Genomic DNA, 23,398 nt, shown 5'->3' on the forward strand with positions numbered 1-23,398 from the left:
CACTGACATCAAGAATTAGCTATTTATTATAACAATAAGTTAGATTTTTTTACAATCAAGTTCTTACAAATACATTCAAAAGGAATATTAAAATAAACATGTCTAGAACTGGACCAGTTATATCTCATCTCTGTACAAATACATACATTGAAGAGGTAGCTTTGAAGGCCACAGCAGCATTGACAATGGCTTTTAGGAAGCTTAATATCGTCTTAAATCAGTTCTGGAAAGCAACAACTGAGGCATTCAAACAGGGATGTCACAAAGAGCTGTGACAAGCAAGTCATTGATTATAACCTGCAGAGGACAAAAAACAACAGGAAAACTCACTTGCCTTTACAAGGCAAGATAACAGAAGGATGAGGAATTTTCCAAATTCCTACTCTATGAGAGCTACTACGAATAAGTAGTTATTTTAATCAAGGACAAAAACATCACTTTCCTCCAAACTTAGTAAAATTATTATTATATATAATTGACATAATTACAAGTGTTAATGCTAATTTCACTGTTGTCACTGGCTTAGAGATTTCTCACCAGAAGAGGTCAAATTACATGTAGAGTATCTAATGTTGACAAAAGCACAAAAAGGAGGTCCAGGATAAATATTTACATAAATTTAAAAAAAAATCAATTTCTTTCTCTATGCTACATCCTCTCTTAAACCTTATCTATTTGCAGAATATAAGAGAGGCGCTCTGCACCTTTAAATCCTTCATTTCTACAGGGGGGTAGTAAAACACAGTAAGCATCATCGGTATCTGACTTGAACATTCAACTACTTCCATTTTTCGTCCTTTTAGAGCCCCAGGTATCACAATACATTTTTCTTCCTCACCTTTCCCCTCCTCCCCTTCATCTGTTTTATCTTCAACAAATACCTTACACACTTTTTTTTTTTAATACAAATGTTAGCAACAGATCTAACCTCTCAAAATCAGGTAACAGTAGCTCTTTTGAACTAGTCTTTTAAAACTAGTCTGTCTTCTTGACAGGCACTATGCTTTTGCTGTATCCAGCCCGAGAGACACTCTTAGGACAGCAAATTCTACTAGCTTGCAGTTCTTAGCAGAAACTCTTGAGTTTCAATGCTTCACATGTGTAACCAGTTGTTTTTTTTCCTTTAACTCAACAAACATAAAACAGCACCATCAAGAAAAAAAGGCAGAGTTTTGGTTCCTCTGATACTTTTTTCTTTCCCCACTAGAGAAGTTGTTATACTTGGTTTGGACAAGGAAAGCGAAGGGGGTGAACACTGCAGCTCCAAACCTTGACTGAAGGATCACAGCCAGCCCCTGTTTTTTGCTTCCATGTGAACAGACACGCTGCACTGCTTAATCGTATGTTCCAGCTGAGCCAATTGGCAACACCCAACAGCTAGCCTTTCTCTAGAAAGGGAGAGAGAGAGAGAGATTTTTACTAAGATTGTCAGGAAGCAAGGGACTACCTTCCTTGGACAGCACAAATTTCAGTATGTTGTTTTTTTAAAAAAAAAGTTTCAAAGAGATTCTAAGACCATGCTTTAAAGCTGTCAAAAGCAGAAAATACTCATCCTCTCTGAAAATCCAGAAGCATTTTCTCTTTCTAGCAAAAGATTAGGTTCATTAGAGCTAGCTACTCAGTATTTGTTCCCAGCTGTATGCTGCAATAAAATCTTTATTAAAAGGTACAAACAGTCTAAAAGCCACAGAGCAAACGCAATTTCAGTCTTCTAAATGCAACATTAGACCTTCAACTAATCTAAAATGCTGTCTTGTTTTTCACTGAAGCTTTTGAATGAGAATGCCTTTAAGAGGCAACTCAACCCCTTTTCTATGCATTTACACATCCCACAAATTGAAACAAGTTTCCTTCACAGTTTGAGTGTCTTAATTTTAGGCACGTAGAGAATCCAATTCCAATCTTATATGGGTACAGTTAGTCCTGTCACTTTTGTACTTGCCTAATTCATATCCAAAACTTTTGAGTATTAGTAATTGTAGAGGAAGAGACAACTTTTTAATATAAGTAAGTTTCTGCTTGTACAAAGTAAATGCCATGGAAATTAACTAGTCGGAAGGGGCTTACTACGTTCCTATCTCCATTAGGAGACACAAGCCCTGAGGAAAAAAAATAGTGTCTGGAGTCGAGAACTCAGCATGCGTTTACCAGGTATTTACAGTAACCACAGCAATTTCTGTTTTGGACTGGAAAGAGCGCTGGATTTTTAAATAGCGGTCATGCTAATTCAACACATGAAAACCTTTCCAATTTCTACGTTCTCTGAAAGCAGTGAAACAAAACTTCAGTCTTTCAGAGCGCTTAAATAAACACGATAAACCTGCAGGAAGTGGTTTCCGTATGTCTACTTTCATAAAGGTCACCTGTAGACTCAACCCTGAACGCAACCTGTTGCATTTGTATTTGTTCACACTGTTCGACCAGTCTTTTCTATGCAGTTTGCCGTTTTTCTGGCTATAAAGTTGCCAAAATACTTGTGTTTGCTTTTCAGTCTAAACTTAAAATTTAGAGGGTAAAATTGACTGAATGGTAAACAGGAACGACAACAAAAAACAACAGCAACAGAAAACTCTCCTTTGTACTTAGACTTTGAACACCGCTAGTGGTTAAAACTGACAAATACCGATTAAAGCCTAATCCTTAAGCTACAGTATTTTCAAAATATATTTGCTTCAGTCCTTGGGGAAGAAAAGCCCACCACAGGTAAACCAGCTATATTTTAAAGAGTAAAAAATAAAAAAAACCCACTCAGGTACACACAAGAATTGTTATTTTAAACAATCACCGCAGACGTCACAGCGGTACATTTGACGTTCTTGCTATACAAGAGACACAAAAAATCCTATTCACCCCATTGGGGAAGAAGAGCCCATAACAACACGCCCTTTGTATCCACGCCGATCTGTTCACCTCCTTGCAGCAGCCCCTCTGTGCAGCAGTTACCGATGGAAGAGAGTCTGCTCCCACCTCTTACCTGCTGGGTAATTTTTGCAAGCTGTTACGTGGTATTTGCGACCGAATAATCTCTGATGAAGAGCAGTTACTATGAATTATTTGTTACTTTCTAACAGGGATAGCGGCTGCAAAGCTTGAAATCGGTTGTCCAAATTCAGAGAGAATACAACTTAATACAATTTCTAACTAAAATTGACCAGGCAGAAAACAAATTAGGCAGTTGTGATCTTTTGCTCTAAAGCTGCTAAAAATAAGGATGTTACGCTAACATCCCTAAAATAACTAACGTGCAACTCAGCCAAAAAGGCAGATCTCGTTACTTTTTGCTGTCCACTCTATTAAAAGAAATTTTAAAAAAAAAGAAAAAAAGCGTTGAAAGGGCACTTAAATCAGTTTTCTTGACAGAACAGGGAGTTCACATTATATGTACATAAAGACTGTTTGAATTGTACCTTTCATTGTATTTGCACACAGCATCAGTCTCTTGATCACCCTGATTTATTCTTTATGTTTCTGTTATACAAGATGATCTAAACCTGATTATATAGAAAACATTCTGTAATTTCTCTTTTTCAAAAGATAAATTGTTGGGAGGACCCTTAAAAGAGAAAAAAAAGCAAGGTTAAAAAATTAATAGAGTGCAGCCTGAGGGCGACCAGACCAGCCTCCTAAATAGTAATTTTCAAAAGGCTAAGCACAAGTTATACACATTATTTTCTTTATGGCAGCATCCATGCAGATCTATTCCCATCAACTACTTCTTAGATCCTCTTTCACTTGATCTGCCTCTAAAAAAAATGTTTTGTTTTGTTTTGTTTTTAAAATCAAATACTATTCAAACTAAGGGATGCTTTAAAAAGGACGTGCACCATAAACTCAATAGTAATTTTTGTTCTAACAGGTAACAAGACTGGCAGATCAGCCCACAGAGCAGGAGATGAACAGTGAGGAACAATTAGTGCAGCTATGTTGATGAGAAAGCACCCATCCTCCTGATGACTGAACTCCATTCACCAGCTACAAACCAAGCCTCAACCCAAGTTCAGCGCTGGAGAGTTAGGAACTGCTTGGTAGCCAGTAGCACAGTGAACTTACTAGGGCTATCGGTCAAGTCTGTTTAGAGAGAAATAATTTATCCTCATAATTCCTAAGCGACACAAGTTATAAACCCTCCAGAGCAGTTAAGCGCCTTCTTCGTTAACAGTTCTTGAAAACTAGCACAGTAAAATATCTCAGCTGAGATAACGTTTCATTCCCCTTCTAGCTCGATTAAAATTCTCCCCCCGTTACTTTCGTGGCCACTGAGTAACAGCTAGGATGGTAGAGGGTATGATTCTACACACACATGGACCTTTTATACTGAAGTACAGTGCAATGGGTCAACTCTCAGGGTTACTATAGTTCCACTAGAACTAATTTTAAACAGGTCAAGGGAAATTGTTTCTGCACCCTCAGAAACATAGCGGTGGATACCGGATTGCAAATAAATTCTACCGAAATGCGTGAACGCAGATGTCAGACACCCAGCTCGTCAGTCTGTTAGGCCTGCGCACAAACATCTAGGCTGCTGCTGAGGCCCTGGCCGGAGGTTAAGCCGTCTGCTGAGCAGGTCACGGGGGACTACTGGACACTCCAGGAGAAACCGCTTGATGTGACAGCCAACAACGTGAGAAGCGACAGACTTGCTATAGGCAGCACCGCGAGGGTCAGCCGGGCTGCACAGCTGGCTAGGGGGTTGGCGAGACATGGCCAGACTGCACAGCTGGCTGAGGTGTCCCTTGCTAGCAGGGAAACACCAGGTCGAAGGGATCGAGCTCCTGGTATCGCCGTGTCAGTGCCTGTTCCCAGGCCCCAGATATCGGCACCTTCCCCGCCACTGCCTGACGCAGTCACCTCCTCCTCCTTTGGCAGTTTACTGCAAGGTAGAGGCGCCAGGTCAAAGAGCAAAAAGGGCAGCGTGAAAATAACGCGCAGCTTTCAGGCACGCTACTCAGATGCTCAGGGCGCCAAACAGTAAGTTCTCTTAGTTTAGGCAAGATCAGAGACTTGCAAAATGAAGCCTGAATAATTCTTCCCATCACTTAGCCTTTATATCAAACCGTCTTTAAAGGGTATAAACTGTTACAGGTTCCTCACCAGTGAAAATTCAAAAGCCTTAGAAACGACTGGCCGCAAAACTTACTGTCAGGCTTCACACTAGCCCCTTGCCAGGACAGCTAGGCTTGTCCTCTCTGAAGCTCTTGCTTGCAATCCAGCAACGCTATTGCCCCCATGGCATACGTGAACAGGAAGGCAGGGAGGAAAAAGACAGAGGAGGAAGGGCTTTAAGCAAGTTTCTCTTAACCTACCAAGTTCTTCTGGGGAAGAACCTTAACATCATGATATTTCCCCACTATTCAGAAGGGGAGAACAAAAACTCACTCTAAGAAAGGCTCACCAGGCCAGGATTTCCGTAAGCCAGCCTTCCCAGGTCTGAAGTACTTGTATAGAGGAAGAAACTAGCAGTCAGGCCTGCTCTTTGCCACCTTTTTCTCATCCAGTGTTCTCCCCTCGATCCCTAACTTTACTTGAAAATGGTAAGAACTGTAACAGATCTGACTCAGTGGAATGGATATTTCTTGTCTTGTGACACGGCTTTGCTTTCGCCACATCTCAGTCTCTACCGCTGTAAGGAGAGGGAAAGAGAAGAAGCAACAAGAAAAAAAAAAAAAAGGCAGGCAGGCAGAGAAAAGGACAGCTCTTATATTAACAAGAAAAAAAAAAGAAAGGAAAGAGAGAATAAGAGAATGAGAGGAACACAGAGGCAGTTCAGCTTCAGGGAAGGCATACAGGGCTGTACGCTAGATTTTATACAGAGAATGACGGAGATTTCCACAGATGTCTAAAAATTGCTGTCTGAGAACTACAGAAGTGCTGGTGACAACTAAAGCCAGCCCAGCCGGCAAAACTGTTTTTTTCTGCTGAAATATAGATCGAGTTTCTCCCTGCCTGCAAAAACTTTCTCTCACCTCCCAACAGTTAGGACTTTTAAATTTACAGAAGATTTAAGAAATCACTGTCAACCTGGGCTAGCAAAGATTTTTTGGAATAATTTTCCAGCTCAGATTAAAATCATCTGTAAGCCTTTTATACATCTGATGGAACCATTCTTCTTATCCTGGTAAGTTACATCTAGTTTATATCTCTATGACAGGAATATCAAATAAAATATTTACCTGCCCTTTGTATCCATTTAAGATTTATTCCAAAAAAACATGGGATTTTAAAAATCCCATAAAACCTGGATTTACAAACCCGCCACTACAGAAATTAAGGAAACCTGTTCATGAGCCATCAACTTTATAGCAAAAAACTACAGCAAGGCTCGCATGCCACTCACTTCTAGATTAACATTTTCAAAGCTTTTAACTCAGCTGCGCAACAGAATGTTTCTTTTCATGTGATTTAACTGTAAAAAAAGCCTCCTAAATCAAAACAGTAATTGGAAACTGAAGTTTTAGTTGTTTCTCCTCTTTTTCTAACTGTACTTACTAATGGCTTAGTAACATACAATGACTTATGACTTTGATAATGATGTCTACAACTTAGCAGAACAGTGCTACTTTCATGGATATAAAGTTCAGTCACACATTCAGGCCTCCAGAATCGCAAGGCTTTTTCCTCCACTGAACTAAGCATAGTTCTGATAGAAAGAGATGGATTTTGTTGTGTTGTCATTTTGTTTTGTCTTGTTCATCAAGATAAAACTGCAATTATAACCAAATTTATTTAAATGCAGTTCCATATTCAAACCTAATCTGTAATGGATGCTGACCTGCTGACTGGCTCTGTCTACCACTAAGACATGAATCCAACACTCCTACAGGAAAGAGGGACCAACGTTCCGCCTCACAGCCAAACAGCTGAAAAGCCTTGTGTGGGTCCTAATGGCTCAACTCTAATTTACTTTCCGTCCTTTCCTATTCTGTCGTGATAGTAGGTCATTATGAATAAATAAATAAAAGAAACTGTACTGAAGAAAATACTCCCGTTTTCCCTACCTCATCTTCTCCAAAATCAACCCGGAAAGTAAAGGTTGAGTTGGAAACAAGCATTTTATTTCTTCAGAGTTGTTGAAAAAGTGACTATCATATGGAAACAATGGCCATGTATTTTTATATATATATATATATATATACACAAACAAAATATATTTTGTTTATATATATATATAAACAAAAAAGGTTATCTTTTGGTACTTCAGTTGATACAGTACATGCTATAATCTCTCTGGAATCCCATCTGATATGGTCAGTAATTAACTTACCTATATATTTCTTGTGACACACATTCATAGAGCTCCTCAGCAGTAAATTGTATACTGTTATTTATCTGAAATAAAGAACAAAGAATTAATATACTAATTTACCAAGTACAATATACCAATTAAAATTATACGGCTAGTATAACAGTTAATGTGTTATCTAGCAGAATCTCAGGTTTAGATAACGGAAAAAGAAAGTCATGCTATGTGGTATAAAAATCAAATCATACAAATTCAGCATCATTACTGTAAATAACTGGAAGCACAGATATCATTCCAACTTCATTTTTAAATACCTTCTGGACAAATATGTAAGACCTTCAATAATTCTTCCTTCCCCTCTGAATTTTATAACTCTATAGCAAACAAAATAACATCCGACTCGCTGAAATCTATAAAGACAGCAGCCCTACAGTACAGGCCCCAAAACAATAAATACATGCTGTAAAGGAAAGGCCTGAAAATGTGAAATATGCAATATGCTAAATGGAAAAATAACTTGATTCTACTGCAAACATTCATTTCCATCTTAACAACCTTTCAACGCAACCAAATTGAAACTTCATGAATAACTGGTGATTCAATTAATCTTTTTTCCCTCTCTCTGAACTACAGTCAACGTTCTCAGCAGAACTACCTAGTGCAACGTACTCTTTTGAAAAAATGACTAGGTTAGTGATATTTTGGTGACTCCAGCTTCAAGGACTTTAACTCCCGGCAACAAGTTGTTCATAACAAATAAGCACTCAGAAAGACAAACAAGCAACTCAAACGTTGTTAGAAATTCTAATGGTAGGTACAAACCAAGAAGTGTTCTTTCATTACATCTGATGTCTAATAAATAAGATCAAACCCTAAAAATTCTAGCTGAATGGAAATATGACCGGACAGCTAACTTCATAACTCCTTTAGATAAAAAACCTTAATAGAAGCATACCTGATAAAACATTAAAGAAAAATTCATACCTCATTGCTTATGAGGAAGTTATAGAGGGTCCAAATATCTTGGAAAGTACTGCTTGGGGTCAGAATTCTGAAAAAGAAACAATACGTTTTTGTTTTTTTAAGTGAGTGTTCAAGGATTCTATGAAAGAGTTAAAAAAAAAAAAAAGTAGTCAGAAGTACATCATGAAAAAAATCTAATCACTTTCTTTAAATGAAAAGGAAATTCTGATCTTTGAAGAATTTTCCCTCCATCCATCCCTTTCCACTCCTCTAAAAGAATTAAATGAGCTTATTCTGCCTGCGAGGACATTCTATGAAAGTTTTTCCTAATTAAAAATTCAACTCATGTTTTTATGAGCCATTTCTCTATATAGGCAGGGAGAAAACCACCAATAACTGAAAGCTTTTTGTTTCACATAAGCAAAGCCTTTTGTCTTAACGTGGAGCAACAGAAAACCGACACACAATACAAAACTTTCCCACACTAGTTAAAGCTGTACCTCAGTCCCTCCAGTATTTTACCACACAGCTTGAATTTCACTTTTTTATATAACATTTTTGCTACTTCTAATAACACGCAGCCAGTTACACACCCTATACTGAGAAGGGAAACGACCATTTAACAGCTGAATAGAGGTGTCTGTGTGAAGAACCAACTATCACGTGAAGTACTGATATTTCATTCAGTCATAGACTGTACTCAGGAGCCAGCAGCAGTTCCCAAAACCTAGTCTTTGCTCGACACATGGCAAACAGAGATGCCACCTGCAAAAGAGAGCGTTAGCTTTGGTCTCTCCATTTGGTCTCTGCGAGGTCCCGAGATGCAAGCTCTCTTCCACAAAGCCTCCAAAAACGATCCAGTACGGAAACAATTCTCTCCAAAAAATTATTCTCCTAATCCAGTCAAGCAGATATAATTCACCTATACCTCAGAGTAACTTCATTTGCATTCACCAGGGGAAAAAAGTGAGCACTCTTGCGTTATATTAAACGCCGAATAACACTTTAAATGGATTAAGAAAATCTGATAAAATTCTGCCTATGTTAAGTTCTAAGAACCTAAACAGATTTAAGAAAATGACCGACTTAACCAAAAAAAAAAAAAAAAAAAACCCACCACACACACAAAAACTGCTATTTACTTTCCCATGGGCAAGTACCCAAATGCTCTTCTCCCCTCCCCCACTTTGCAATTGTAAACCTTTATAAACGAAGTAATCAGGAACTGAAAAAATAGAAAAATAGAATCAGTCCTAGTTAAAAAAAAGTCAACGTATTTTAAACAGGCTGGAAGACAGTGATAAAGCTTATTAATTTATCATAACTAGCAAGTCAGATGCTTTACTTTACTTTCAGTTTTACTTGATTTTACATAGGAATTATCGTGGTTAACACAAATTAATCACACACTTTTTCTCCCTTCCTAAGGAGATGCACCCTGTTTTTACTTTCCCCCCCCCAAAGCAAAAACAAAAAACCTCAATCTGCCAAGTAAAAGTCTTCAAGAGAATCGACTGACTAAATTCTCCTAAAAATACCTCAAAGTCTTCAGCTGCTACCTCAGTGAGAAAGCTATCACTCTGAGAGCACAAAAACCCAGCGCAGGCAATTTGGCAGACGTCCTTGTAAACGCTGAAAGTCCTGGCAACGTGAACTGCATCGCGCTGCGACTCCCGCTGCCTGGCTACACGTAGCCACCAGCCAGCAACCCTGTCCGCATGGGACAACGCATCAGCTTTAGCTATCCCCATCAGGCATCTGCAACATCAATAAACTGCTATACCAAAGCCTGGGAACGTGGGATTTCTGTTGCTGATGGGTTTTGTACTATTCTGCCTTCTATTTTATGCCAAAAGGAGCAAAACTTGTATATTTAGTAATTGCTTTCATAAAACAGAACACACAATTGTAGAAAAATGGTATGAAAGGTAAAACATTACTGGTACCTTGACCTGAATGCCATTATATGCTGCCACACAATGCGGTAAGGCAAAACATGTTCATCAATACGCTTTTCCTGCTGTGATAGAAAGACAGAGCCGGAAGGGCGTTGGATATGTTTGCTGCCATAGTTAAACGGCCAGCAGCCAGGCAAGTTTTTTGGTAGGAAGGATGGAAAATGGGGCAAAAGAGCAGTAGGTGGGAGGAAGAAAAACCGTAATAATTACGGGCTTCTGGATTTTACGGGGGACAAAAAACATATATAAGCTACTAAAAGGTGAAAGAAGAGACCGAGGACAGGTTGGAAGGCAGGACATAACTGTGCTCCCCTTCCCTTGGGCCACACTGCGTCTCTGCATGACTGCTTCTGTTTGCCAGACTTCCAACTTCCCAATCCCCAGGCCAGAGAAGCGGCTACAAACTTAAAACTTGTCTTAACCTTCCTTAGCAAGACTACTTGTAAAGAAAACCAGTTTCAAAGTAATTTTAAAAACAACATTAGACCTTATTTCCAAGTTCATTTTTGGACCTCTAGTTTTGAGCAGAACTTCTTTTAATCACACTGTCAATTAATATGACAGCGGACAACACTCCACCCACATTTCCTTTTCCTTAAGCAACTTTATCACGTATGTTATATTTGATCCTTTCCCACTTTTGGGATAGCACTTTTGAATAGTTGCTAGGGAAAGTAAACAATGTGTGTATTAAAATTTCTGAATCTGGACGCGAATTAGGATGCTACAGGCTGAGAGCGATTCCACTGAAGTTTCAAGGCGACCCTCACTGCTCCTCCTCCTAATTTTTTGCAAGGACATCAAACTGGAAAGCGTACTTACTTTTGTACTGGTGACCAAAGTATATTAGCAAGCTGCTAACACTATCCACTCAGCTCACTATTAGGTTACTAGACCGCAGGCGAGTGTAGACACTGGTTGGGCTTCCAGTTCTTTGAAAATTTGAAGTAAAACGTATGAACAAGCATACAAGCATTTAACTTAACGTTAAATTCTGTGACTTATTTTATGGAGTGGATTGGATAGCCACAATGATGATTTCTGCATTTATAATAAGTGACGTCTAAGATTTGGCTCCATGCATTACAGTATCTTCAAATAAAAGGCATTTGTTTTTTTCAATGAACAAACATTTGTTACATGAAGTTCTCAAAAGAATCTGGTGAGAGAACATATGTATTAACTTCCCCCACACATTCCCCCCCTGAATGCTTAACAGGTCAGCATTCACTACAGAATGGTTATTATTGTTTTTAATTAAATATGAACTGGAATTTAAGTTCCGGTCTTGGAATACTTCTTTTTTTCCCCCCCTCCCTCCAGAAAAATCTAAAACACTCCTGTCAGCAGGGCAACCGTTTCACACTACTGGCTACTGCTTTTCATAATTTTATGTTCCTTTCATCTCCTGTCACCACCATTCTGCCCTAAGGAAAAGAGAAACTTTAAGTGGAGATTTACTGGTAGAAATCTGAAAATGTTTGCAAGCACATTTGTTCTTAAATCAAGTTGATCTCATTTTCACAGTTTCTCTATGGAAAAAAAAATGCCTCTGCTACAAAAGCAGTTCTAGAAAGCAATCTCTCAATCAGCAACACACGAAGCAAAGGGGCTCTTGGGTAAAAGGGTTCTAAATATCAATCTGGATCTCAGTGTTGTGCCCACTGCAATATTTATCTACTGCTTTTTTTTCCCCCTCTGCCAAAATTACATCAAAAGTATTTCAAAAGCAAAGGGCAGAAATCCACCAAATCACATTACCATTCCCACCAGCAGAGCGATGCAAAACAAACGATGAATGACCGACCCTACGTTTTTCACTTCTTGAGCAGGCGGTGGCAAAGGACGTTGGGTGACGTAAGGGTTGGATTGCCACTAAAATACAACTTGTTCTGGGATCAAGCTACAAACTATAGTACGGCTCTGTGCAATGTTCTAAAAACATTTTGTATACCAGGCTATTCTGCAGAGTAACATATTTTAGTAAGGACAAAAATAATCCAGTATGGACACCAGCAACAGAACAGAGGTTAATTACTGCTCTTGGGGAAAAGGGGAGAAAGGAAAGAATCAGGCTTTATCATACCTATTTATACCTATTTGGAGTACCATCACCTCTTCTTTGTCCATCTTCAGTGTTCATGATTCCTACGTAATCTCTCTGATACACTAAAACAAGTGCACACTACAGGTAGCTCCTTAAGGTTGGGAAAAATATAAACAAGCATGTATACCGTGTTGCAAACTAAACATGATGTGCTTTGTGATGCTGACCACACACTCGGGCAATGTCAAATTCAAACACTATGCAGTTTCACAGTTGCATATGACAACTAGGTAGAACAACCTAATAAAGGGTGGCACAGATACCTTTCCTCTCCTTGAACACAAGAGAAATAATAATATTTCCAGATTTCTTTAACTTCTGCTCCCTGTTTCACAGAGAGAGAGGACATCTCAAGCACGTTGCATTTTCTGTTTTAACAAGGCAATGATCAGGAAGAACTTACATTCTTGTTACAAGGCTAAAATGGTCACTGTACAGAAGTCACTAGTTTGAGCGCGTTGTAAAATTCATATCAGGACCAAGAAAACACAGAAATCTTTAAAGCTACTGAAATTTAGAGAGTCATGCTCCTTTAGTTATTTCCATTCTGTAGGCTGAGATTCTTCAGGTCCCACACAAGATCCAACCCCTTCCACCTCATAAGCCATAGGGCTTCCCCAACCGCTCAGAACACTTATTCAGCTACCAGCATCAGGCAAGTGACAGGGCAAAGACATACACAGAGTATGGTAAGATAATCAAGAATGCAAGTAGATAGGAAATAGCCTGTCACATGTTTCCTTGCTTGCGGATAGAGAAAAACTGGGAAACAAGCAAAGCCTGTTCAGAAAGGATCAGAAACTTAACAAATAGACAAGAGACAGTAAGCTGGCACTGAAAGCAGGTCAGCCTGCCAGCCGCTCACCAACACTAAAACACTGGGCAATGATGAGTAAAGCACATGGATACAAAGTCATATGAGAGCACGTGGCAATCCCTCTCAAATCTGGCCAAATCTCTGCAACTTAGTACTTACTACGTACTGAGCCATTCCTCTTTTATGCCTCAGGCTACTACAAAGGCAGCCTAAACCGATGAAACTGTCAGAAAGCATTAACCAATTTGATGAACCCACGGGCTTAATCAAAGGGACACAGTGATTTAGTTGTATAAAAGTCAACTTAACCCACTAAAAGCCCCATTTAACCTTAAACTCAGAAGAGCGGGGGGGGGAGGGGAAGGCTGAAAAATGGAAAATAAAACCTGCATGAGGCTTAAAATCTTGATAATTTAACAATTCTTCATTACATTGTGCTGGAATGAGGGACTCCAGAAGGTGTTTTTATAATCATCGACACATATTTGGGAGTTTTGTTCAGCGTTTGTCCGCTAGGAAATCACATGCATTTTTCCCAAAACAAGAAGTTAAGATCATGATTGCTTCTATAGAAGTACTTCTGATGCCAGATCCTAGTGCCAGCTCTGGCGAGATGCCCGTTTGGCAGCTTTATAAGGTCCAAAAGGACCATGACTTTTATGGGATTAATCATTTCTAGCGAGCCCTAAGAACTTTGCTTTTTAGGCTGGATTAAAGGCAATGAGGCTTAAGCAACAATACTACCTCCGCTCCACACGATGTTAAGTATTGGCCAGTTTCAACTGTATCTGACAGAGCGAGGTCTTGAAATATTTTGGTTTCTTACACTTGTCACTAGAACAGGCAGCTGGGTAAAGGACCACATTCAGACCCTGCTGACACAGCAGGCTGCAGCTAAGTTCAAATGCAGTAGGAGACTGCAAAGAATCCACATAGGAAAGAAAACGCTGCAACTGGAAGAAAAGTTTTGATCAGATATTTCACATCTGCAGCTATATCAGACATGATGACTAAACTACACAACACCACTCCTTAAAAAAAGGATGAGCTTTGTAAGCGCTGCTATTGATGCAAAGTTATATTTTTTTTCTCAGTAATTACGGGGATGTTTCCCCATGAGTGCTGAGCTCTAGAGAGAGAGAAATTTCTCCATACAGTCCCCCTCCCCAAGATGCCTGTTCAGACCTTCATTCGCCTATAATCCTGCTCTCAGTTGTGCCCATTTGATTGTGCATCGTCATACTCCAAACTGGATTAGGGATCAGAGGTTAAAAAACCTCCTCTCCCTCACCCCAAAAGTACAGAGTTTTGTAAATTATGTCACGCATCTTGTTTAAAGGGCACCTACACAAACGGCAAGAATTGAGGCAGTAACAACCTTGGGTAGCAACACTAGCCAGATCTGCCACTAAGAACAGGAATACGGAACTGTGCCTCTGGTTTGTACAAAACCTTTACATGCAGTATTTCCAACATCTATTTCTTACTCACACCAGTTCTGTCTACCTTGGAGGTCTGCACAAAGCCCAGCACCCCAAGGCTGAAATTTACATTTAAAATAAATTTTTCTATTCTTCTTTAGTGGTCAAGAATATTTTAGGCTTAATCTGAATTTAAAAAACAAAAACAAACAAACAAAAAAAACCCCAAGCCCACAGTAGTAGGAAAGGGAAATGATACTTTTTGAACTAGAAATTACTCTCCCCTTTACTTCTAGAAAGGGATAGCACATGCAGGACGACTGATATGTCGAGCTCTTAATTTAGAGATTTTTGGATAGAAATGATTAAATGCCACAGCAATCTAGAGGAAGAAAGACAATCTGCTAACTGGACACTAAGGAAAAGAAATCTTGATTCTTCAGTCGACCAGCCAAATAAACAGAGTGGGATCAGTTTCACTACATTTACAGACTTCCCAAGCTGTTTTTAAATTAGTTAATCTCCAAATATTAATTCAGTTATCAGTGCTATCAAATAATGCATAAGCAAAGCATTTCTGAGAAGATCTTAAAAACTATTATATTTCTGAATTTAAAATGTTTGTGAAGCCCTCCTTCAAATCAGTGCTTCCCAATCAATTGCACTAGAAATTTATTAAGCACAAACTCCATTGAGATATATATTAGAAAAGCAGAATTTTAGGTTACTTAATATAGTAAATAACACAAATATTTATACCTGACAATATACGGTTATAAAAGTTTAGGAGTGTTTAACAGTATTTGCTGTAAATTGCGAGCAATTTTAAAATTGGCATAGGAATAAAATAATTTTTTGTGTATAGGAACAAAACAATTTTTTATTAGTGTACTGATGAAAAAAAAAAAAAAATCAGACTGAAACAACTGCATTAATTCACCCAAGACTAGACTTCTTTTTTCCCCCCCTTCCCCCTCTGTCTTTTTTAATTCCTTACCTAAAAGTAACTTTGGCAGGAAACATGAAGGCAGTAAGTTTCCCACATAAAACTCCCTGAGGGTGAATATAAACTCTTAAGTCAGAAGTTATACTCGGTCAAAAGAAACTGCTGACTTATATAAGCCCCCTCCAGATATATTAAATGCTGCTGATTAAGTTTTCTTATCCTTTCAAGGCTAATTCTAACATTCCCATCAATATACTAAGGGGGAGATTTGAGAGAAACAAGACAAAAGTAGTATGTTTCAGAAGATAGATCACAAAAAGCTGTAAGTACCAGAAGTGCGATTTTCTACTAGCATGGGCGCACACCTCAATTTCAACATACGCATTAGTAATTTTGCTCGAAATTCGCTTTTGTTTTACAGTACAGAAGGAGTTACTCTCTTAAATGCCAGTAGCCATTACATCTAATACGTTTGTAACCACTTCCCAAGACACGAAAACAGGGTAAAAAAGAACAAGTCAGTCAGTGAAAGAAATTAAAATAAGTTTTGGTAATTAATGCCCTCTCCCTGTTGTTGTCTTGTACTGGCTGAAGAGAGAAACACATCCTGCACAAGGATATCATGTAACTTGACTACAGAGTCAAGTATATCACAAGTGTTTGTGCACGTATCTATACGTATATAGACACATATACATAGGTACACATAGGTATACATAGGTACATATATATATATTTTACATACATATAAAAAATCTCCCCTAGCAGTGATATCCTCAACTAGAACTAGAACCAGATCCATAAGAGAACTAGATCCATAAGAGTTGTGCTTAGAACTAGATCCATAAGAGTTAATTATCTGTGATAAACACTTAAACTTTTATTCTCTCTAAATACGAGAGGCCCAAAAGCCTTCCAGAAGAATCAACGGAACGATTCTACAAATGTTTGTGAAAGCAAGACTTGGCACAAACCTGAAAGCCCCTAGTTGCAGACATACTTCTGCCGCCTCAAAGAGCTATTTGAAAACCAACAATGCATTTTAAAAATCAGGACCTAAGCTAGGGCACCTCATTAATCAATTCCAAACAATACACAACACAAATACAAGCATAAACTATCACTGAAAACCATCCGAAACACTATCCACTTGACAACTATTTTAAAATATTGTAGTAGTATAAAAAAGTATACATAGTCCACATCACTGTGGAATAGATGAAGGAAGCTGATAAATTTTCCAAAGCAGTCAAAACCCATTTCTCCTTTCCTTTCTTTCGAGTTTCATAAATAAATTCAGAAAACTGCTTTAAAATATAAAGTCAGAGAACTATTTAGACAAATTCCAAGATATTTAGCATAAGAAACAGACGAAGCACTAATTTTTGGTAGTGTTGCATGCCTAAGAAACATTTCTTGGCTTTACAATTTGACTTGAAGTATAAATTTCAGAGGTTTAATGGCCTTTCTTCATTGCTAGTCGGTGTCACAGACATCAAGAGGCACGATATCCTCTGCTGTTAAAGGCAGAAAATAACCATTTCACAGTCACTCTTTGAGTGAGCAAATCTCATGAACACATTGATACAACAAGAGCTGCCAGAGTCAGCTGTACCTGAGGAAACAACTATGAAATAACACATACTTGTTTATCCACAGTTGCTAACCATACTAGCTATTATAGCTGAAGTACTGCAAACCATTATAACACGCAATACTTTGCGGCAGAATGCTGCTACAAATTTTGTTATGAGAAGAAGCCACGACAAAACTAAAAATCTGTATGCTGTGACAACACCTTCAAAAACAGGGTAAGAGGTAAAGAGCCATTGTCGTGAAATCTTCCAAGAAGCCCCTCTTCCTCTTGTTATGTTTTCATTTTTTAAAAGATCTATATTTCTCACAAACAAGCTTGCTCTGGCCATCAAGTCAGTGTGAACAGCTGTAGTAGCGCCACAGAATTAATTTGTTTACGACTAAGTCCAGCATTCACATTTATCTCAAAAATGTGAGCATGCTTAGTCTAACTTTTGTTTTTAAACAATATGAAAATCTGAATTTTTAATGCAGTTGAACTTCCAATGCAACTTATCTGTAAAACTTCCAAACTCTTTCACAAGACAATTTGTCTCTTCTTTCCTCTGGACAGCAAGGAACAGAAGCTAACATAGAAAATTCTTATATCTTAATCACAAATCACATATATACCTCCAAATATTCAAACTGGAACTTTTTCACTACTTTTTCTCCAGATGCTTATCCTTTCCTGCAATCGCATCATTAGGTTAACCATAAAAATGCAACATACTTTCAAAGCATTTTTTCAAAAATTAAGCAAAATGCATATTCTCTAAGGATAACCTTAGGCTCATTTTACTTGGGTTGCTCAGCCTTTCTATCTCATTTTGCAAACTTCAGACTTTCTGTTTTAATACTGTGTCCCATGCTCTACAGTGATTTACAAAAGAATAAATACAGCTTCTGACTATTTTGGAAAACCTACTCAGAAGTTTCCAACTAATTTGAATACCTACACTCAGAATTAAAACGAAAAATGATAAATTAGCGTCCCATAATTTCTTGCTCCACAACGCCCCCTACTGCAGATCTGCAGAACAAACTCAGCGCAAACATTTCTAAACGAAACCTTTAAAGAAAATTACTCCACTCAGAGACTCATCCTAGATGTATAAATAGTCTATTTCAGTTTAGTGGTATACAAGATTTTTGAATGTAAGAAATTATTTTTTAAAACTCTTCCATAAATGCCATCGAGTGTCAAGGTAACTATGAGGAAGAGAAAACAGCTTCTCTTCATTTCAAACAAATTCAAAAGACAGAATCTGTTTACCTTTGCTACAAATATTCTAATGGCTCTAATCAAGTCAATCTTTTGTAAAAATTGATTTTTCTGTTGTAATGGTAAACCTTTCTGTTTTCACAGTGTTCTCCCATTAGGGGGTATATTAAAAATAAACAGTTTTCACTTAAAAGTCTTTTGTTGTAGTCACACCGAGTTTTGGTGTTTTTTTGTTTTTTAAACACCTCTGTAACAGAAATAACTGCATCATGAGGCACCGTATTCATATTAAATCTCTACCCCCACAGCATACATCCAACAGATACCACAGGATTTCTGGCAAGAACTTGAGGACTGGAACAAAAAGAGCTAAGCTTAGCAAAAAAAAGAACAATCTCTAATTCTGAATGAAGAGCAGTTCAAGTCCTCAGTGACAGAGCTCCAGTTCCCTGTTCCAGACTTCTGAAGTGCTGATAAGTCAGATCTCACACTTTAAAATGGGGATAACAGTATTCCCATATCTGGTAGGACTGTTCTGATAATTAGCGTAACAACTGTGATCCTTCAGAAAAGATTGTAATGAGCATAACTATGTACTGATAATTTAAAGTTTAAAAGTTCATTACCAAATAAATTAAGGATGACAGAAAAATCACTTTTTGAAAGAATGAAATGCTTATTTATTAGATAATCTCTAACAGAGCTATAATGGTCTATAATAGAAGTACATACCTCTGCATTTACTTAAAAGGCAGATCGTGAACATATAGGGCAAGCCAAATTATTTGCATGCATCTTTTTCACCGTTTTCTAACGTATGTCCAGCAGTACTATGCAAAAAGTAGTGTGCAAAGTGACATTTTTTCCAAATCATGAAACTCCAGCCACTCAGATTCATAGGCTTTAACACTTTAGGATGGCTCACGACAGTTATGGGAACTCCAAGCACAGTTACAAACCAGTTCCTACAAACACTCATTGAAGTTGATGGAAACTGAGGGAACTCTACAATCACAAGAGCAAATTCAAAGACAATTTAGAGCATTCTTCTGTAGCTGTTTCCACGTGGAATTTAGACCAAGGATTAAATTAAGACTATAGAGGAGATGTCTTACTCTTTGCAAAGCTTTATTTCTATTATTCTACACTCTTAAAAAAAGAGAGTGAGAAGGAAGAGGAAATATTTCTCTTCGAAAACTAAGATCCATACTTAAGAGTCCAGCTCGTTCATTATGACCGTTACTGCTGCAATATAGGTTTTAACTCATGAAAAACATCCTAGAAGTGGTCAAGAATGAAGTCCCAGAACTTTGACCTTTACTATAATGGAAATTTGCCCTAATTCCAGTAGGCCTTACACTAAAAAAAAAAAAAAAGAAAAAAAGTGTTCTAAATATTCTCAACTTATGCCATCACGGCTAATATGTTGGTTAACCAGGTCACAGTTTTGTTTATATTTGGGGCAGATGTGAGTGGTTTGTCACGAAACACTGGAAAACAAGTCCCAAGTCGTAAAACAAAGTTTACTGCAAGAAATATGAACGCCTGCAGTAGTTTCTTGTTCTTTTGTTACCAAGAAATGCTTCTAAACAAAAGTGATTCTGATTTTTTTTTTTTTTTTTTTACTAAAAATTACATAACTAAGCACATACAATAGATTGCAGTTTGGTATCAAAAATTATAACTTTTCAGTGACTTTTATGACTTATGAATAGTTTAAGTGCTTACCTACGAATTCCTTCAAGAATATCATTCACAGCTGCTATCAATTTCTGCAGACCTAAAAAAGCTTCTTCAAATGAAGACTTTGCAGTCACAGTTCCTGTGTTAGGGTCTAACTTCTGGAAAATTTCAGCACTAATATTGGAAAGAAACAATGAAAAGTAGTTAATGAAAAAATCCTCAAAATTCAGGAAAAATTCAGTATGCATTGAATACATTATATTCTGATGACTACTATACACAATGCACGCATAACCTGATAAACTCTAAATATACCTCTCCGAGAAAGGAAGAATTGTTAGGCTGAAGAAGCAAAGTAAATTGTTTTCCAAGCAATTTTCCAAGTCGTTTCATTCTCCAGATTTAGCAGGACAAGCCTGACACTTTTCCTGCAACTGGTGTGTGAGAACCATAAGTTGCATTGCACTTAGGAAGAATAATCTCCCCAGGTGGAAGATGAGCAGTATTTTCTTGACAGTAGCAAGACGACTGTGAAATAAACTATCATTCTAAAACTTTATCCTCTTCTCACAGCAGTCCTCACCAGATGGCAGGAGCCAACAATTCAGTTGAGTTTTCGCTTAAAAGTGGTACATTTTGAGAGAGTTTTTCTAGTAAGACTTTGTTCAAAGCCTCTGCAACCTCTAAATGAAAAATTCACAAATATTAAGCAACCCAGTAAGAGAACCAACTCTCTCCACTTTGGAAGCTGATACATAAGAACTGTTCCATCCTGTACTAAGACTGTTCTCCTCTGGTGCAAATCCTTAGCTGATTCTAAGTACTATCAAGCCAGTTCCTAACCAGTTTCAATTCGGATTAATTTGCACTGGTGTAGGCCAAGAGGAGTTATGCTCTGGCAGTATATTCAAATGCTAGTGCAGAAATGGCACTGCCAGAGCTACTAATCACTGTTTATTAGACAAACACTGTCCTTAATAGAACACCAAAAATGGAGCTCCTCTGTGCTTGAAATAACACAGAGTCCTTTCTTAAAAAGGAAAAAAAAAAAAAAAGAGGGTAATATTTATTCAAGTTTTGTGTTAGCATCAAGAGCACGATGTTTCAATGATTTTCAAGCAGACTTTTAAAAAATAAACCAACTAAAAGCAACAGTAAAATAGCTATTTTTTTAAGGCATGCAATTTCAAATTTATTGGAGAAAGGAAATTCATTATCAGACTCTGCATCTAGATTTTAAGGTGAAGGATTCTGTTTAACAAGAAAACTTAGTAACACATTTCAAGTCAATTAAAAGTTTAAAAAAAAGTAAGCTAGTTTTGGAAAGGAAATAACCACAAGAAAACTCACAACCTCGAAATGGCTTTTTATGGACTAAGGTGAGATTTCCATGAATGTCTCACCTTTGCCCCTCTTAGGGGTTTTTTTACACCATTCTCCAAGACAACTTATAGCCACTGCCAGAAGAAAGCAGTAGACTAGACAGATCACTGACTGCATCCATATGGCAATTTGTATGTTCCTATTTTATTAGTGTGACAAATTAGCGTGAATTCTTTGCCAATCTTGATTAACTACTAATAGCTTCCTCGCTAGCACAAGGAAGAGGAGGAAAAAAAAAAGGGGGGGGAGGGGAGGGAAGCAAACACTTTCCACAGCACATTTGTTTTAAAATAATGTGAGATTATGTAAAAGTTTCAAATTTCTTTAGCACACTGTACCTGTACAAGTTTATTGTATTCCATACACCTTCCAAGACCGACCAGATTTCCTGGTGTCTGTTTTCTTGAGCCACGTGAGTACTTGAACGCAATTTTTCTTCACAATTCTGCAGATTTGGCGTCATTGCTTCCATTCTTTCACATACAGCACTCTCTGAAAGAACCATTGTGTCTTCTGATAAATCCTGTCCACTGTCTGACTTCACCTTACGAAACGGTTTAGTGAACAAACAATGAGTGTATTCGGTTTGTAACTTAAGAAAAGCTGAAAACTTTTAAAAGTTTAGGTTTTTTTTCCTTTTAAAATAATGCTCAAAAAAGCAAAGCAGATCTCTTGTAGTTATAATCGTCTTTATTACAGTCCCGTTTTCTTAAACATCTCTCAGTCTTTCAGGGAATCTTTCTTCTATAAATATTAGAATCTCTGCAGATAGGAAACTGGAGCAAAGGAAAGACTTGCGCCAAAGCTTCACAGGCATGGTAAGCTGGTATAAACCAGAACTGCCTTCTTCCACACATGAAAAAGGCAGTCTTGTTCTATCCCATGACCGATGGCACATTCCAGTATAACAGCACAAAGTATTCAGATACTCATGTGCTAAACTGGGTCAGGAAATTTCTCTGCGTAAAAAGTGAAACTGATCTGGCGTAACTGATCTGTGTTAAGTCAGTTCCTTGTAAAAAGTCAAACGCCTCAGGACAAAACAGGGAACAGGACAGGGTGGAAATAAATTTTTGGACAAAAAGCCTGCTTCTTATGGCAGTACTAGTCCCAGAACTTTGAAGTGGCTCCATACAGTGTATTGAGGCGTGACAGTACAGAACAGAACTGAATCAAGACCCACAAACACAAGCCACTGGACCATCCTTCTCCTTCCTTTCTCCTTCAGCTTCCCCCAAAGCCGAAAAGAACTCTTTACAGATATTCTGACCTGTGTTTTTTCCCCATATGTAGAAATACTTCAATTCATTCGTCCTCATTATTCTCTCTTTTACACCATTATTCTCTTTTCTACACCTGTGTTGAATTAGGAATCTACACAAACCAAGACACTGAAATTTCTTCCACAGCATCTCAGACATGAGCTAGAAGTATACTTTTCAGAACACAAACAAAAGATATAGCAGGACACTCCACATTAAATATCATGAAGCACATGATACACATAAGCCTATTCTTCATATCTAGGAACGGAGCTACCAAGACAATAAAAGCTGAAATAATAATAATAATATGCCTAGAAATAGTAATATCAGACTAATAGGACACACACAATGAAAAAACTAGCATCAAATATATTTTTCCTGAAAACAGCTAGATTATGTTTTCCAGTCACCCTCCTGACACTAACACATTTATATTAGAAAAATGGCTAGCAAGTATATTCATAAAGAGAGATGTTTGCTTCAGGAAAGAAAAAAAGTTAAATTTGGCACCCATTAATTTTGAAAACACCTCAACAGCACTGGCTGCAATAATTTGTTGAAATCATGGGAATAATTTAGAACTCTAAGGCAAGTTTGTAATATGAGCATGGAGCAACTTAACATGTTAGGTGAATGCATACTGAAGTTCCACTTACCTCTGTGAGTGTTTGGTGGAGCTTAGTGACTTCAGCATAAGCCTGGGGAAGCACACCATTATAGTCTGACCTTGAACTGAAAGCATGCAACAGTTTTTTGGATTCCTGGAGCAAGATACCAACTGTTGAGGAGTCAACTGTTCGAGCTGATATTTAAAC

At 37.8% G+C, this 23,398-nt stretch overlaps 1 protein-coding gene across 6 annotated transcripts in view; it reads right to left on the reverse strand.

Moving 5' to 3' along the window:
• SWT1 (SWT1 RNA endoribonuclease homolog) overlaps window positions 1-23,398 on the reverse strand; it is a 40,405-nt gene that overhangs the window by 668 nt on the left and 16,339 nt on the right. For 3 of the 6 annotated variants that reach the window (XM_068953533.1, XM_068953536.1, XM_068953534.1), the window contains exons 14-19: window positions 23,240-23,385; window positions 21,657-21,862; window positions 19,981-20,109; window positions 8,225-8,291; window positions 7,262-7,326; window positions 9-1,388 (exon numbers count right to left, since the gene is read on the reverse strand). In XM_068953533.1, the coding sequence (XP_068809634.1) occupies window positions 1,283-1,388; window positions 7,262-7,326; window positions 8,225-8,291; window positions 19,981-20,109; window positions 21,657-21,862; window positions 23,240-23,385 (719 nt within the window). In that variant the 3' untranslated portion in view covers window positions 9-1,282. The other 3 variants (XM_068953537.1, XM_068953539.1, XM_068953535.1) reach the window with 2 other exon arrangements.

This window comes from Struthio camelus, chromosome 8, assembly GCF_040807025.1.
Source record: "Struthio camelus isolate bStrCam1 chromosome 8, bStrCam1.hap1, whole genome shotgun sequence".
NCBI classification, from domain to species: Eukaryota; Metazoa; Chordata; class Aves; order Struthioniformes; family Struthionidae; genus Struthio; species Struthio camelus.